This window comes from Pelodiscus sinensis, chromosome 1 (genome assembly GCF_049634645.1).
Source record: "Pelodiscus sinensis isolate JC-2024 chromosome 1, ASM4963464v1, whole genome shotgun sequence".
Classification (NCBI taxonomy): Eukaryota; Metazoa; Chordata; order Testudines; family Trionychidae; genus Pelodiscus; species Pelodiscus sinensis.
This window is the reverse complement of record NC_134711.1, coordinates 214,391,243-214,408,595: the sequence shown is the minus strand read 5'-3', so window position 1 is coordinate 214,408,595 and position 17,353 is coordinate 214,391,243. Positions and strand designations below refer to the sequence as shown.

The 17,353-nt window shown below is 45.0% G+C and overlaps 1 protein-coding gene across 1 annotated transcript in view; it reads left to right on the top strand.

Annotated features, from left to right (window-relative positions):
* The first annotated feature begins 3,092 nt into the window (after positions 1-3,092).
* FRMPD4 (FERM and PDZ domain containing 4) overlaps positions 3,093-17,353 on the top strand; it is a 438,211-nt gene continuing 423,950 nt past the window's right edge. The window contains exon 1 of the mRNA XM_075914867.1: positions 3,093-3,572. Coding sequence (XP_075770982.1) covers positions 3,532-3,572 — 41 coding nt within the window. The 5' untranslated portion in view covers positions 3,093-3,531. The remainder of the gene's footprint in view (positions 3,573-17,353) is intronic.

Below are 17,353 nucleotides of genomic sequence, written 5' to 3'. Positions count from 1 at the left end.
CTATGAGATTTTTAAAAGAGTATCTGTACTTGACAATAGGCTGGCTATGCTGTGTAATTAATCCTTGAACTTGTATGGTTTGTGTCACTTCCTATAGCATAATCTGCCTAGGACTGTTTTTCATGCATTAGTTAAAAAGATAGCTAGCATGAAACTTGGTTGCAATTACATAAGAGCAGCATGTTACTTGGGTGCCTGTGGCTGGCACATAGACCAGAGATAAAATGTAAAAGTAAATGCTTTGGCCAGAGCATTTAATATGAAATTCCTTACAATACAATTATTTTAATTTATACTTTTTTATGTTATGTTTTTTCCTCCTTCTGCCTACTTATCTGCCTTTCCAGCAGAGCCTCATAGTACAAGCTGATCTGGGAATTTTAGTGGCAGCTGTGGGAAAAGACAGCCATGGGGATGTACAGGGAAACCAAATGGGGTGAGTGAGGCAAGGACTTGACAGCTGTCACTTGTTCTGAGGAAAGAAGTGAAAATAGGAACCAGGGTGAACACTTTCATCCTCTTTTGACCCTATAACATCATATAGCATATGAATTAGGGCTATTGAAATAGCTTTCCTGGCCCTAAGCCTGCAATGTCAGTCCCTATCAATACTTGTAGGAATAAGAAGCTGCATAACTGATGTAGATGGCTCCTTATCAGATGATTCCACTTCCTGACAAGCTTGTTCATCTCTCCTGTAGCATCTACCCCCTCATTCCTCAAAAACAGATCATGAGACATGGGGGGATTTCAGAGTTTCATTCTTCATCCTCTTGGTTTACCTGATTCATGGCTCTCTTTGAATCTCATCACTGTGCTGTAAAGCCACCTTTGTGTTACTCTTCAGATTGTAAATAGTCATTTGTTAATTTGGCTCTGATTCTGAAAAAAATTCATGTGAGTAGTTCCATCATCTTCACTAGGACTACTAGATACTCACACTGTGTAAAATTAAGCAAATACTTTAGCTTTGCAAGATCTGGGCCTTTGTTTGTAATGCCTTGCTCCTCAGTATTTGCCTTGTTTGATTTGAGGCATATACATTAATAATATCTTTTAAAACAGGTTTCTAACTAGATGAAATTGCATTATGTTAGTAACATTTGCCAATCAATAGACCAGAGTGATTGACAGGTACAGATTCTTCAATTATTTAAAGTTTGATATAATTCTAAATGAATGTAAGTACCATGCAGGAAACCAATAAATGTTTTGATATGCTTAGCACAAAATACTTCATTACACATTTTAAAATGTGGCGATACCACACACATGTATGGTAGATCTGCAAGAGATTTCATGCCAGTTGTTCAGTGTTCTCACAATGTAAACAGACAATCAATCATTCTTTGTTTCTGTTTTAAAAGAATAGTTTGAAACCTGATTCATGCTGAGTGTTCTTACTGCCTGTTCCTTTTTGTACTAGTACTAGTAAAAGTTTAATAAAAAAAATGGTGCCTTGTTTTTTTCCCACGGCTTTAAGAGTTTAACTATGGTGCTCTGTTGCGACTTGCGAATTTCCTGGTAGGTGTAGGGATTGACAGAAAGCTGCCTAAAAAGACTTGACTCAATGGGGGTAAATAGCATATCAGTCTATTTAGCAATTGAAATTGTGTAGCAGAGAAAAATACAGAGGAGGAGAAAATACAGAGGAGGTGAAGTTATCAAAGCCAGGAAGCATGCCTTTATGTCAATTTTGGGTGAATTTACCAGTTTCCTGTTCAGCTCCCTTGGTAGAATCCAAGGCCTTGATCCTGTAAATGTCTTGGAGAGGCTGGGTGCCTTCACTAACCGGAAGTCACTTACAGGACCAGGGACAAAGGTTGTCTCTCTTTTATGTGGGCTTCTGGTATGCTATAACACAAGAATGAGTGGTCTCATTTTCCAAACGCTTTAACAAGGAATTTCCTAATGTAAACTAAATCCCCATGAATGAAACTGCTTTGCAGTGTCAGCATAACCCTGTTTCTTAAACTGTCATTTGTGTAGATGGTGCAAAGAGCAGAGCATAGGTGTGTGAGCAACTGGTCTTGCCCAAGTGCACTCAGTCATCTCCTAGCATCAGAACGGAAGGGCCATGTTCCTGAGCACATTTACAATTTCTGATTCCAGACTGCGTCAACAGTCCACCAAACCCAGCGTATATTCTATGCTTAGCGCTTCATGTGATGGCCAAGAAGGCCGCCAGGTCTGTCCCCTACCACAAAGGGAGAAAGGTCAATACTGTGGGAGAGGGGCGACTGGTGAGCAGGAGTCCTTTGGAGAGGCAGGAGTTTTGTGTATTGGGGGGTAGCATGTCTCCCACTTTTCTCCTGCCTGTCTCCTGGATTCTGAGCTGGGCTCCTCCTCTTCTCCCTGCCTCACCCCTCATTCCTCAGGGAATGGGCTCCTTCCACTGAAGGTTTTTCTCCTACAGTGTATGCACAACTGCGCCTCTCCCCAATAAGTAAGGGCTCCCCATGCTGGGTGTGTGTCTCTCCTCCCTCATCTCCCCCCCCCTCCATAAAGCTATGTGCTCCCCAGACTGGGGGGGGGTCTCTCCTCCCTCATCTCCCCCCCCCATACAGCTATATGCTCTCCAGACTGGGGGGGGGGGGTCTCCTTCCTCATCTTCTCTCCCTCCATGTAGCTCTGTGCTCCCTAGGCTAGGGGGAGGGTCTCTCCTCCCTCATCCCCCCCCCCCTCCATGTAGCTATGTGCTCCCAGTGGGGGGGGGGGTCTCTCTTCCCTCATCTCCCCTCCCCCCCCATACAGCTATATGCTCCCCAGACTGGGGGGGGGTGTCTCCTCCCTCCATGTAGCTCTGTGCTCCCTAGACTGGGGGGGTCTCTCCTCCCTCATCCCCCCCTCCCTCCATGTAGCTATGTGCTCCCAGTGGGGGGGGTCTCTCTTCCCTCATCTCCCCTCCCCCCCATACAGCTATATGCTCCCTAGACTGGGGGGGGGGGGTCTCTCCTCCCTCATCTCTCCCCCCCCTGCAGCTCTGTGCTCCCCAGGCTGGGGGGAAGGGGTCTCCCAGTGCCTCCACGCGGGCTTCGGGCGCCTGCCCCGGGCTCGGTGGCGCTAGCAGCCCGCGGTGGGGCGGAGCAGGCGGCTGCGGAGGGAGCCAGCGTGCGGCGCTCGCGTCTCCGGCTGCGCCCCCGCGGGAGGGGGAGACACCGGCAGCGCCGCTCCCCTCCCCCTCGCGCTGGGGCACTGCAAGCACCGGCGGGCTCCGGAGCGTCGCCGCCTCCCGGCGCGGGCCTGTGGCGGGAGCGTCTCCTCCCCAGCCGCTCGGCCCCTTCTGCTGCCCTGAGTTTCCCCGGGCGCGCTCTGCCCGCCGCTCCACGCTGCTGCGAGATGCTGCTGCTGCACGCCCCGCTCCCGGCCGCAGGGGGGTAGCAGCTTCTGCCGCCAGGTCCGTCCTCCGCCAGGGCTGCTGCTGCTGCTGCTGCTGCTGCTGGAGACTCGGGCACCACCTTCTCCCCGGCATGGGGCGGCTGCCGCGGGAGTGAGTGAGCGAGCGCAGGGCACAGCTCGCTGCCTGCATGGATGGATGTGTTCAGCTTTGTGAAGCTTGCAAAGCTCTCGGGGTAGGTGCTGCTCCCTTCCCTTAGCAGCCAGCCCTTGTGCGCGCCCCGCTGCGGGGCTGGCCCCTTGCTGCTGACTCCAGGGGCGAGGGGCATACACCGGGGGCGGGAGGTGGGGGGGCAGAGCCTGCTCGGGGGCGCTGGCAAACCCGGCCGCCAGAGCTGCAGCTTTCCTCTTATCTGGCCCTGGTGCTGAGGTCCTGGGGTTGCGCTGGCGATGCCTTATGGGGCCACCCCTGGCACCGGCTGTGGGATCATGTAAAAAAAAATGTGTCCCAAGGCGGCTGCTGCTGCTAAGATAAAGCTGGGGCGGGGGGTTGTGGTGTTTGTTGTTAACTGGCGACCCGCGTTTCCAGCTGTTTGAAAAATGTGAATCCGGCGGGGCCCTGCCTCAGTTTCCTTTCAGGTGGCAAATAGCTGCCAGGCGAATTAGATGTAAAAAGAGGTCGACTTGGTCGTGATGGAAGAACTTCGGCTCGGTTGGACAGAGCCATATTTATAATAACACACACATACAGTGACAAAACGCAGCCTATTTAAGACTTCTTCACTTTTGTGCTGTGAAGTATGGTGCTCTGTTTATTGCGAGTCTTGCATAGTGTTAGCTACTCTCATGCTGTACAACATGTCAGACACAATAGGGGTGTTTTTAAAAGAGAAGCTGTGAAATTATAATCAGAATGGAAGTGCTGCCCTGTGTCATCACATAAGTGCCAGCAAGGGAATAAATGATTGCGTTTCCCCCTGCCCTTTTCTTATAAGATGTGTACACATCTGGTGTCTGTTTTTAAATATTTTTCCTTCCAGAAAATCAGAACATTTTTCTCACACTGTCAACTAAAAGTTGGCCTGTAGGTATGGAAGGAACTGCCGATAGGTAATCCTTCTGCCCAAGGCTACAGAGATGAGTTGCCCCCCATTGAAAATGTTTTTCCCATGGTTATAATGGGCTGTATTACTGAGAAATAATGTATAGTCTTACTGAGAAAAGAGTTATGGGAAACCAAATTCTTTCTCAAAGATAGAGTATAAAAAGTACATTAGTTGCAGGATTTTCCTGATTTTGGTGCAGATAATCTTCCTAAAAGATTTAGCTTTGATCAGAGTACCTTAGGAGTGTTTTGAATTCTCGTGGTTTAGTGGTTAGCACTGGCCTTGCCATTTCTGAAGCATTCACTGAAGTGGAATGCCATTGGAGGAGGGAAGAGACATGAAAAAGATAATATTTCTGTGGTGTGCACATGGAATAGTTGTCAAAATGATTGTTCTATAAAATTTTGTAAAATGATTTCTATAGCAAGCAGTGGGTGGACTGAAGTTGCAAAATCCCACAAGTGTTTGATGTTATAATCTGTGTTTATGCAAGGCCTTTGCTCTAAAATTTACTACAGTACTGTTGATCGAAATTTTATTTCTAGGGGTGCTAGTGTAGAACACCTGCTACCATTCTAAATACATCACCATCTAACTTTGCTCAGAACAGATTTATCTGGCCTGAGGGTTAAAACACTGATTGTCTCCTAAACCTTGTCTACACCACCCACTCCCACTATTTCTGTCAATGGGGGCACTGCGTCAGTGGTAACAACTGTGGAAAATTATAGGGTTGTGGTTTTTTTTTGTTTTGTTTTGGTATTGACATTACCCCAAGGAGTAGATAATATGGCATGTGATTTTTGTTGTTGTTTCAAGATATATTTTATTATTTCACTTCTTTGTTCAGGACCCAAGGTTAACAAACCCTTTCTTGCAGCTAGTGTTACGTTTGAGTTCACATGAAATGGAAAGAGGGGACACTGGTTAAGGATCAGACACAGCTCAAGATAGTCTGCTTCCTATGCAAAACTTAAGTGTGCACACGCACTGCTTAGAACCCTCCTCCCCAGCATCTCCCCAGTGCTTGCCACTCCAGTCTCTGAATCTTGAGCATCTGGGTCAAAAGGTTTACATGGCAGACTCCAGCCTGGGGCTTCTGAGGCCACTGCACCCTGTTGTTGGCCCCTGTGGGATGGGAAATGTTGGTGGACTGAGCCAGGCGCTTCCCAATGGCTCTTTGTGGGTGGGTTTGCACCTGCTCCCAAGGGCTCAAGAAAGGAGCAGTTCTCCAGCTCAGTACTCCTGAACAATGAGCCACTCAACCAGAGTGGGATCCAGGCACCAGCAGGGGTGCACAGCCGATAAGGCTCCAGTTAACGAGCAGCATGCTCCCCCAGAAATGAAGCCAACCACATGGGCAGGGGGCGCTAATCTCACTTGCATAGTGGGCTCCTTCCCACTGGAAAGAGTGAAGTTCTCTGCAGCCTGGCCCTGCACCTTGGTTTCTGCATTGCCAGTTCCCTGCTTGGCCCCCCATACCAGCCCATCCCCCTCCAACCCCAGCCCACATGCCCCCCAGAAACCTGTGCACTCCTTAGTCTGTCTGCCCCTCCTGCATCTTTCCATATGACCTCTACATTATTATAGGCTCACATATTATAAGATGATAGCACCTCTAGACATGGACATGGTGGTGTTGAAATAGTGGTTCTGGCTGAGGCGGAAATCAGCGCTGCCTGGGCAGCGTGGCCTGTGGGGGCCAGGCGCAGAGCAGCAGGTACAAGCTGGGTGTTGACATGGAATCAAGCAGCTTGTGCCACTGAGTGTCTAAGCTCTGGCTGTTTGCTTATCTGCAGTTGGGGTAGGCAGGAGTGGTTCCTTGGCAGCCCAGCTGGGGGACACTTTCTGCTCCTCAGAGCCCTGATGTTAACTGTTCCCCCCAGGTCAGCTCCTGTCAGCATCATCTGCCACCACTTCTAGAGGGAACCTGGACATCTTTCACTCATCAAAATCGTTTTGCCCTTAGGCAACTGCTCAGTCTGCTATAGCGAAGGTGGCCTGTGTTAAAGATACTGCACAGAAGCGTCATTTAATCAATACACTAGGAATGATTCTTCTACCTTTTAAGGGTCAGTTTACCCTCAGATAACTCTTTCATCCCTAACTCCTACCTGTAGTCGACTAACACTGTCCCTATTGTCATTACCTGAACAAAGCTCTCCAGCATAATACTCTCTCTTCAAGCAAACCAAAGTTCTTTCTTCAACTGAATGACAAAGCTCAAACCCAGCAGCAGTTGATAAAAGGACTGTAAGTTCAGATACTGAACTGAGTTAATGCTGTGCTTTGCAATAAATCAGTTCTATGTGGAGCTACTTTTTCACTCTTATTTTCTGGTTATTAAACTACTTAATAGTGTACATAGGACTTAACTTTGCTGTTTCCTTGGTAACTGTTAGATATATCTTCCCATTTCTCTATGTAGAAGAAAGTCTTATAGAGCAACCAGTTTGCACTGTAAGTGCTATTTTTAGCTCCTCCTGTATCTTTGGATAGAAAAAAACGGTTTGGATCTGAAAACTGCCTCTTTTCTCCTAAAGGCAAAGGAGGGTTTGTTTGAAAAGTCTGGTGGAAAAACTGGAGTCAGGACACCTCATTTGGTGCAAGGGTAGTCAGGATTTTGGCCATTACTTAATGTTTGAGTTCCTGTACTTTAAAAAATGGCTTTGTTATCACTCATTCAAACTTAGCATCTAATTTTCAAGATTTATCTTGTGCATGCACTCTATATGGAGAAATTGCATTGTAATTAAGCTATTACAATAATTGTTGTCTTTGATCTTGACCCTCTTAACCTGTGGTGTCCAATCAGTTCTGAAGCACTATAGTGGCTACTGCTATAGTGAACTAGCCACACTCAGTTGGCCAAGTAGCCACATTGTTTAAGCCAGCTAGCCACACTCAACTGGCCAAATAGCCACATGTGGCTAGTGACTAGTGTGTTGGACACCATGGCTCTAAACAAACACATGGGGAAGTAATTTTATCCATGGGAATAATCCCAATAATAGTCAAGATATAGTGCTTAGTTAAACTATTGGAATTTATAATTGTAATAGTTAAGGTAAATATTTAAGGTTTGTGGTAGCTCCATTTGTGTAGGCCTCCATAGTTACAATAGGCATGGAATTGGACATAAATGCTATCTTTTCTCTAGAAATAGGCAGCCAGTTGATGTGAAATTATATGCACAATTAGTTATCATGGCCTTCAAACTTTCTATGTAATTTTTACTCGCTGGGTACTACCAATCTGTCACCCCCTTATCTTTATGCACACAGCATTCACAGCCAGTAGCGTTGGTGAGTGGAATAACCAGGTGCACACAGAAGAGTGAAAGAGGCCAACCCTAGATGCTTCATAACCAATGTGTTAATTTAGAAAATTGTGTGGTGACTGACTCATATGAAAACCATAATATTCTTCAGATATATTGATTTCTCTCTCTCTTCCTTGGTAAACAAGGGCTTGACTAAACTTGGAAACTTACCAAAATATCAATTTTCCTCACAGAATTATTTCTAAATATAGAGACTATTTAGTTAATGGATTAACGGAGATTAACAGTTGGAGTGATTTGTGATCTACGCTCTATGCATGTACAAATGTCTGCATAAATGTGGATGCATTGTCCATCTGGAGAGTGCGGTGTCTGCTCTGTACTGGGAGAATGAGAAGGAAAGATAATGAAACTGAAAGGATCGATTTAGAGAGTGGGTGGTGTAGATAGTTTGGAGTTATGGTAGTACTAGTGAAGGGAGAATCATGGTATTACTGCATCAGATATGGAGAGTGTGATGTGAAGTGGGAAGTTCGAGTAGTGATTTGTTTGTGGAAAGTGAGAGGCAAAATATTTGTGTTAATAATAATAAGAAGAAGAAGAAGAAGAAGAAGGGAATTGCAAGAGTGGTAAGTGGTGGTTTGGAGGGTGTGTAGCTCCCATTCAAGAGCCATATTGTTATGTTTTGAAAAACTACTGGGTAATGATGAATAGGAAGCTTTTCCTGATAAGTGGTGGGGTCTAACCTATTCCCCACAATATTGAAACTTGAAACTATATTTGTGAAGCTGGCCATCCAGATATTATATGAATATGATTCAGTGCTGTGCTGTCCTTCAGAGTCTGCTGACAAATAGCTCTGGTGCCTCTATTGCTGTTCATAAATTTGCCAAGCAGCAACATAATGAGAGTAATTAGAGACCAGTCACTTACATTGGTACTGTTCATTATCCCGTGGGCAAGACTGATGGATGTAAGACTCCAGTCAGTTTCATGTAGCTTTGTTTATTAGGAAAACAGCAATGGCAGGTTTTGGAGTTAATAACAGGGAAAGAAAAACACAAAATGGAGGTGGTAGGAAAAGAGTAAGGTAGTGAAGACTTGTTCCACATCCCAGCAGCTGGGAGCTATGGGAGAAGCTGAGGAATAGGGTATGTTTACACTGCAGTAACATACCTGTGGCATGGCTTAGGCTTGCTCAGGTCAGTTGGGCTCACTGCTCTTCGGCTGTAGGCTAAATATATCAGTGTAGCTGTTTGGGCTCAGGGTGGAGTCTGAGTGCTGAAACCCTGTGATGGTGTTTTCAGAGAGGTCTCAGAGTCCAGGTACCAGCCAGCATGAACCTGAATGTCTATGCTGCAATTTTAAGCCCCTTAGCCTGAGATCCATGAGTCTGAGTCAATTGAAGTGGGCTCAGGACAGTGTATGTTTTATTGCAGTATAGAATAGATGTATCCATAGATGTGTCCCTGCCCCTTGCAGAAACCTGGAAGCTCTGGATAGGGGTAAAGAAACCAAGATTCTGATCTTTCAACAGCTTTGGTGCTAGAAAGAAGAGCTTCAGATTTACAGACGTCTGTCTTAAGGTTTTATACTACCACCAATCACTGTAATAGCTAGATACCCTCCCATTAAAATTGTCTGACACTAGCCAAGTCCCTGGTGGATTTCCAGGAGTCATCTTTTAAAATTCAAGCCTGCTGCATGCAGGATAGCAACCTGGCATAAATTCCAGCATTCACCCTGTGATGTGCCTAAGGCTGTGTTTAGACTACCCCTCTCTATCGACAGAGAGATGCAGATTAGGCACGTCGAAATTGCTAATGAAGCAGGGATTTAAATATCCTGCACTTCATTAGCATAAACATGGCTGCTGCTTTTTTTCAAAATGGCGTTTTTTTGAAAAAAACGGCAGTCTAGACGCGGAACTGTCGAAAAATAAATCCTTTTTCAAAAGATCCTGTAAACCTCATTTTTTGAGGAATACAGGATCTTTCGCTAAAGGGTTTATTTTTCAACAGATCCGCGTCTAGACTGATGTTTTTTGCGAAAAAGCTCCATTAAAAAAAAAGAAGAGGCGGCCATGTTTATGCTAATGAAGGGCAGGATATTTAAATCCCGCTTCATTAGCAATTTCGACGTGCCTAATTTGCATCTCTCTGTCGACAGAGAGGTGTAGTCTAGACACAGCCACACAGCCTAAGGATGCTCTTCTTTCTGTGGTTCATGGAGATCACTGGTAGAATCTCTTTTGCCTTTCACATTTACCTCTGCCTAGTTAAGTATCGGAGGGTATGTCTACACTACCACCCTAGTTTGAACTAGGGTGGTAATGTAGGCAACCGGAGTTGCAAATGAAGCCCCGGATTTGAATTTCCCGGGCTTCATTTGCATCTCGCTGGGCGCCGCCATTTTTAAATGTCCGCTAGTGCAGACTCTGTGCCCCGCGGCTACACGTGGCACGGACTAGGTAGTTCGGACTAGGATTCCTATTCCGAACTACCATTACTCCTCGTGAAACGTACCGTTACTCCTCGTGAAGCCTAGTCCGAACTACCTAGTCCATGCCGCGTGTAGCCGCACGGCACGGAGTCCACACTAGCGAACATTTAAAAATGGCGGCGCCCGGCTTTATGCAAATGAAGCCTGGGAAATTCAAATCCTGGGCTTCATTTGCAACTCCGGTTGCCTACATTACCACCCTAGTTCGAACTAGGGTGGTAGTGTAGACATACCCAGAGAGATAGCTGTGTTAGTCCGTATCTAAAAAAATAACGAGGAGTCCTGTGCCATCTTAGAGACTAACAGGTTTATTAGGGCATAAGCTTTTGTGGGTAAAACCCACTTCATCAGATAACTTGGAGTGGAGTTTACAGAGACATGGGTATATATAAGGACAACAAAGAAAGAGGGTATTTGTGTAAATCATTTTCCCAAGCCCTTTATGTAATTAGATTGTGTGAGGGGGTCCAAACTTGGAACCTGGTGGGCTGATAAAGCATCTGGGAAAGCTGAAATTGTACTCCAAGCAGTAGCACAGCTCCAGTTTGTGTCTCAGGGATTTCTTTATTTATAATGATTCAAAACAAAGCGAGTCAATGCAATTTCACTGCTCCTGTCTTGTCTTGTTCCTTCTCTCCGGGGCTTCGTGGTTCTTACAGCCATCTGCTTCTGGCCCCCACTCACTTTAGATGTTCTTCTCCAGCTTGCAGGCTGGTGGGGAGAACCAAGTGTCATAATAATGGCTGCCCTGGGCTGCAGGCATACACCTCAAGACTCAGTGTCCTGTTACTGTCATTTGAGGCTGAACTTGGGATGTTAAATTTAGATTAATCAACTAATCAAATAGCCAATGGAATTAGGATCAACCATTCAAATAATTGATAAGGGAGCCTCTACCTTTGAACTGTAGCAAGAGCCCTGCCAGCTCTTGCTACATTTCATAGGCGGAAGCACCAGGAGGAACAGGGGGCCAGCAGGGGACTGCTTGAGTCCCCCTGCTCACCCTTTGCTCCCTGTGGCGCTTCTGCTTTTGAAATGTAGCTAGAGCCCTGCTCTCGCTGCATTTCAAAGGTGGAAGTGCTGCTAGTTCCCCGCTACTCTCCCTTCCCCTCCCCTGCCCCCGCTGCCTCTCTCTGATAGAAGCAGCAAGGGGGGCGGGGAAGCGACTAGTTGAGTCACTAGTCGACTAGTCGCTTACATCATTAGTCTGAACAGGTTTATAGTTGGCAGACATAAGGTTGTTCTTCAGATATTTAGTGGGATATTTTATATGCATATTTAAGCAGTAAATGAAGATATCTGAATATTTATCTTACTTCTCTGGAAACCTTTTCAGTACATTTAAATGTTCAGTTTTTTTTTAAACTGTGACTTTTCTTGGCATGTTTATTTTTCAGTTTCAATGTTAATTAGCAACCTTTATTAAAAGATGAAGATTTTTATCTGTCAGTTAAATGTAGGTTATATTATCTGTTTATTTTTTCACTATTTTTATTGTAAGTACTTTTTGCAATGACTATATCTCATATCATGTGAGTTGTTTCTACTGTTTACAGAAAAATGTGTCAGTAATAAAACATATGATTATCCTTATGCTCAAGGGAGGTAATTTAAATCTGGAAAATATTGTGTTGCATTGGAGGATAATTCAAAGGCTATGAATTCATCTTTTGAGAGGACATGGCACTTTGTTCAATTAAAGATTTGGCTATATGCATCAATAAAAAGGTTTTACCTTGTGTTTTATTATCTGCTATATGATGGTGTTATATTTTATCCCGTGTCTTATATTATAAAGACGTATGTCTATAGTGGCAACATTATTATTGCCCTCATATGTGATCATAAATCTCTGGTCTTGCAAAGGCTGGTGAATTATTGAATCCTTGTATTCTAGGCTGTCATGAACTTGTAGAATGGTCAATCAATAAAGGTTTAACTTTCCAAAATATGTTAAAAAATTACCTTAACACTTAGCTATATTGCTGGGGTGACCAGATGTTTTTAAAGGAATAGTTGCATATTTAAGCACCCCTGACTGTGTCCCAACTCTTTCTTAAAAATGGGCAAATTGTCCTATATTTTCTGTCCCCGCCATCAGTACTAGTGGTTCCTGCTTCTACCTGGTTCTCTGCTTGCCAGTTGCTCACCCACCCACCAATGGTGAATGTGTGTGTGTGTTTTAGGGGGGGGGATGTCCAGTGACTAATGATGGGAGGAGGTGTGCAAGGCTGGGGAGGGAAGAGTGCCCAGGGCTGTCCGCTTCTCCTGCTGGTCCATCAGTGTAGCCCCCACCTTGTACTGGCTCTTTGCCAGCAGGGCTCTTCCCCCCCCCCCCATTCCGTTTCTGGCCAACACTAGTTGCAAGCTGCAGTGGCTCTGCTGCCCAGTCATCAGCCCTTTATGTGCTCTTCCCCCCCCTGTCCTCTCCCTGCTTTGCCCCTTCACTCCCTCCAACTCTGCTGCTCTTCCCCATTAGAACACGTCTCACTCCCAGTGTTGTGTAGAGAAATAGCTTTCAGCTCACCAACAGACTGGCTGGCAGTCTTATTCCTTCTCCCACTGCCTCTGGCTGTGCCAGCATCCTGGGAGAGCCTGAGACTCTCAGGCTTAGGATACTGGCCAGGAGGAACCAAGCTCTGCATGTACCGAAGCTCCAAACAGCACTGGGCATGGGGAAGCCTTTCTGCTCCTCAGCTAAGCTCTGCCTGGGTGTGTGTGTGTGGGGGGGGGGGGGATGTGATTTCCAGCCTGTTCAAGCCCCAAACCTGCAGGCGCCACAGCCTTCAAACCCCCTCTCAGCCCTAAGTCCTGCTCCCAGTGAGCACAAGGCTACTCCATCCCTTAAGTACCCTTCCCTGCTGATCCACCGCTCTGGCCAGGTTGGCTGAATCCCATGTACTAGGTTGCCTGGTCCCTGGTGCACAAGGCATCCTTAAGTCTTAACCCTTCTTGTCCAGGCTATAGCCAGGGGATAGGAAGTAGCTGAGTTATATTGGTGGCCAGCAGCATCTTGGAGATGTTAGCTGCTTTTTAACAGTGTGCAGGCAGAAAGGGACAGGCTGTTTCCAGCCAGTGGGGAGAGAAAAGACGTGCTCTGAACAGACATAGGTCAGGTCATCCCCCTCCACCTCCCGCTGCTGGAAGCAACTCCAATCCCTTCTCTCCCACACTGGCCCCATTCTGATGTGAATCCTGGCAGAAATTTGGGAAGGAGGCCATGTGAACCTGGGTTGCCCCTCCCTGTGTTGCTTCGAGAAGATGCAGCGCCAGGTACAAGGAAAGATGGATTCATCATGGAAGTCCAGCCATGCATGGTGAGTGGAGAGTGTGAGAGAAGGGTAGGGGAGTCTGTGTGTGGACAAGTAGGGTGTGTGTTTCTCCCCTCCCTGTGTGAACCTGAAAGCCTCAAAGACAAGAAGGTAAATAAAAATAACGCAATTATGCAGTATTTCTTTTAATGGGAGCATGGTCAACTTGATGTTAATTTGAACATTTGTACTGCATAGTTCTGAGTGCTGTTGAACTTGCTTAAATATGAATAATTTTACCATGTGTCCTGGATTCAACATAGGGAAATATGCTCACCCTAGATAAAGTACAGGAAGATCTGAGGGTGAATTAATGCAGTGTACTTTCACTGTTTCTAAGGATTTAACAAAAATCTTATCTAGAGTTTCAATATTCAGTCATAATCATTTCATGATTTTTGTTAATCATTGTTTAAGGAGTTAGAGTGATAGTTCTGAAATAGTGTTGTCACCTTTCTAATGGCTGGTAAATGGACCTCTGAGGTATAACCCCTAATCCTCTTCCCTTGAGGCCCCGCCTCTGCTCTGCCTCTTCTCCTGAAGAACCTGCCCCTGCTCTCTCTCTTACCCCATATATATAAAAAACTCTTATAAAATGGTATCTGGAGACTCAAGACAAAACCTGGAAAACCAGATGGGTGGCAACCTTATCCTGAAAACAGAAATATTTTGTTTTCAGATGTAATAGAGGATGTGCAGGAGCCAAGTAAATTTCCACCTGCCTTCCGGCTAACCTGCTGTTCTAGGAGGATGAGAAGGGAGCTCAGTTTCCCTTCTCATGCAAATCTTGGCTTCTCTATTTTTAAAAAATGTACAGAGTCATGAACTGTGATATGGCTTTTGTGTAGACACTTGCAATTGTCCCCAAAGAACAGGACAGACACACCATTTCATTCTTTATAGACAAACTGAAATTACGCGAGATGAACTAAGAACCCTGAGATAAACAGTTCTTCGATCACCTGAGCCAGGGGTTCCCAATCTTTTTGATACTGGGGACCAGTAAATCCATTCACAAGCTTTTGGGGGACCAGTAACATTTATTTGCATATTCATTAAGCAAATGATGAATATGCAAATGAATTGTTTCTGGTCCTCTCAAAGCCCACAGTGCCAACTTTAGCAAAGCTTTTGATACGGTCTCCCTCAATATTCTTGCCAGCAAGTTAATGGAATATGGATTGGATAAATGGGCTGTAAGATGGATAGAAAGCTGGCTAGACCAGGGTTTCCCAAACTTTATATAGTTGGAACCTGTTTTTTTCAGTACCTTTTTTTGCAGCCCAAAAATATAAATGCATATAAAAAAAAATGAAAAATGAATAAGTTTTCACTGTTTATTATTTATTCACAATAATAATAGTACATAATAATATAAATCTTGATATAAAATACTTAAGTACCTCACTTATTGTTATCTTAATTACAATTTAACCAGTAGGATTTTAACAGTTGTAAAGTTTATTTATAATTGAATGATTTGAATATGTCATTTATTATGTGTGCATTTTATAGCTTTTAAATAACTAAAAGGAGAACTAATGGTAAGGGTGATTTTGCTTTACATCACATAGCAACTTTATGTCAGGAGCAAAAGAAGAAAATGTTGTCCTCAAATCTGGTTCGACATTCAATCTATTTCTATATTTATTTTTGAAGAAAGCCATAGACGAGAAACTAGTTTCACACTTACACGTCGTGACGAAAGGCATTAAGAATTTGACCGCTTTCCTCAGATAAATGTGAATATTCATTTCTACAGCTCAACCAAAAATCAATCAAGGATAGTTTATCAAAGTTCTCTTTTAAGGCAGAGTCACAGGAAAGTTCAATTAATCAATCCACTTCTGATGCATTCAATTGTAATATTTATTCATTTTCAGTGTAAACAGTAAACAGGTTCCTAATCTACATTTTACTGGCATCAGTTTGAGGAAAATATTTCTTTAAGCTTGATGTTAGCCCCAAGAGATGTTGTGGGGGTCTGAGTGGGGGAGAGGAGACAGGGACCAAAACCTGGGGATCCTGCAGCTGCACGCCAAGGCCCAGGAAGTGCATGGGCTGCTCCCCTGTCCCCCAAACAGTGGTGTGGTACCTGAAACTCTGGTCCATTGCACACCTGATGCCTTCCTGCATGGAGGAAGTGAGACTCCCAGACCGTGCCAGCAACAAATGCTCAGGCAGCGCGCGCCTTGCCCCTCCGCTCCCCATGGCAGCGCACTGACCGAGCAGCTGGAGCCGGGGACTTTATTCCCCTGCTGCCTTCCTGCTTGGGGTGGAGGGGGAGTCCCGGACCGCACCAACTCCAACCGCTTGGGCAGTGCGCGCCTTGTTCCTCCGTTCCCCATGACAGCGCAGTCCCGGACTCCCACCCCCTCCCCTGCGCGCAGGAAGGCAGCAGGGGAACAGAGTCCCCAGGGTACGATGGACCTGCGTTTTAGGTATTGCTGGCTGTTGGGGCAGAGGGGAGAGAAGCCCATGCACTTTTGGGACCTGGCGTGCAGCTGCAGAACTGCCCCCCAACCCCACAGAAGCCCTACCTGTCTGGCGGGTTGATCCCCCCCCCCCGGGTCTAATCGTGGCCGCTTTATCAGCTGGCTCCGGGTGTTCTGCATCGGTGTGCACGGCGCCCGGCCTTCTCCCTGGATCCTAGCACCCGCCGGATTTATCCCCGCCGCCCAGGAGCATGCTCGGCAAAGATGCCATGGCAGCAGGTTCGCTGCCAAGAATTTTTCAACAGAAAATTGGGTCATTGATTTGAGCAAAATTTTTCATGGAAAGTATCCACTTTTCTCAAATTTTCAAATTTTTGTTGGAAAGAGAAAAGAGTTTTTGACTCAAATCTTTGCTTTTTTTTTTTTTTTTAAACAAAGATTTTTTTTCCATGGAAAAAATATCCAGTTTTCCAACAGCCTCTGTTGCATATGTATGATTTTACAGTGTGTTGGTATAACATTATTTGTGATGTTTAAAAACACACCTTCCTTGTGTACAGTACACATACCTTAAGAAGGGACGTAGGGTGATTGCATCATAAAAAGTACTCTCTCTTCTTTGTAATGTTCAGTGCATTGTTGGGGTGTGCTTCTGGAAAAGAAGTAGGGAAAAGCAAGTAAGTTAATGTGCTGTTTTACAAATCTTATTTGCACTGAGTGAATCTGGATCAAGTATTCAGGAACAGCTGATTTTTATGTAAAGATTAGCTTATAGGGTTACCTTGGAGAGTCTCTGCGTGTCTATGTCTCAGGCCTGGTGGAATAAGTATAGTTTGGTCAGAAACTGTTGTAATCTGTGCAACTTCTTTTAAAAACATGTTAAGGATTAGTATATTTTGTTCTTTGTTCTAAGTCATTCCCTTTGTCTTCAGATCTCCTCTGGGACTTCCTTTTTCCACAGTAACCTGTAGTAATATATACGCATTTCACTAAACTTACACATGATGGAGTATCAAGTGGTGTACCCCCTTCCTCTTTTTTCCATGTCCTCTGAGAAACTAGCTTTCTGTTTAGTATAAACAGTTTTTTTTTTTTACATTTTACCTCACTGAGGCTAAGAAGCACACACATGTGCGTGCACACGCACATTCAAGCCCACACACATGGGGAGAGGGTGAGAGCGCTTTCAAAGGATTATTGTTCCTTACTTGTACAGTGTGAAAAAGTTATGGCTTAAAAATCTCATTATTTTCAGCTTTATAATATGAACCAATGCTCTGACCCTGTAACTAATTTAAATAACAGACATTCCCTTATAACTATGTTTCTGGTTATATGGGTTGTCTTGGTTATGCCTTCTAAGTTTTGGCAGACTTCTAG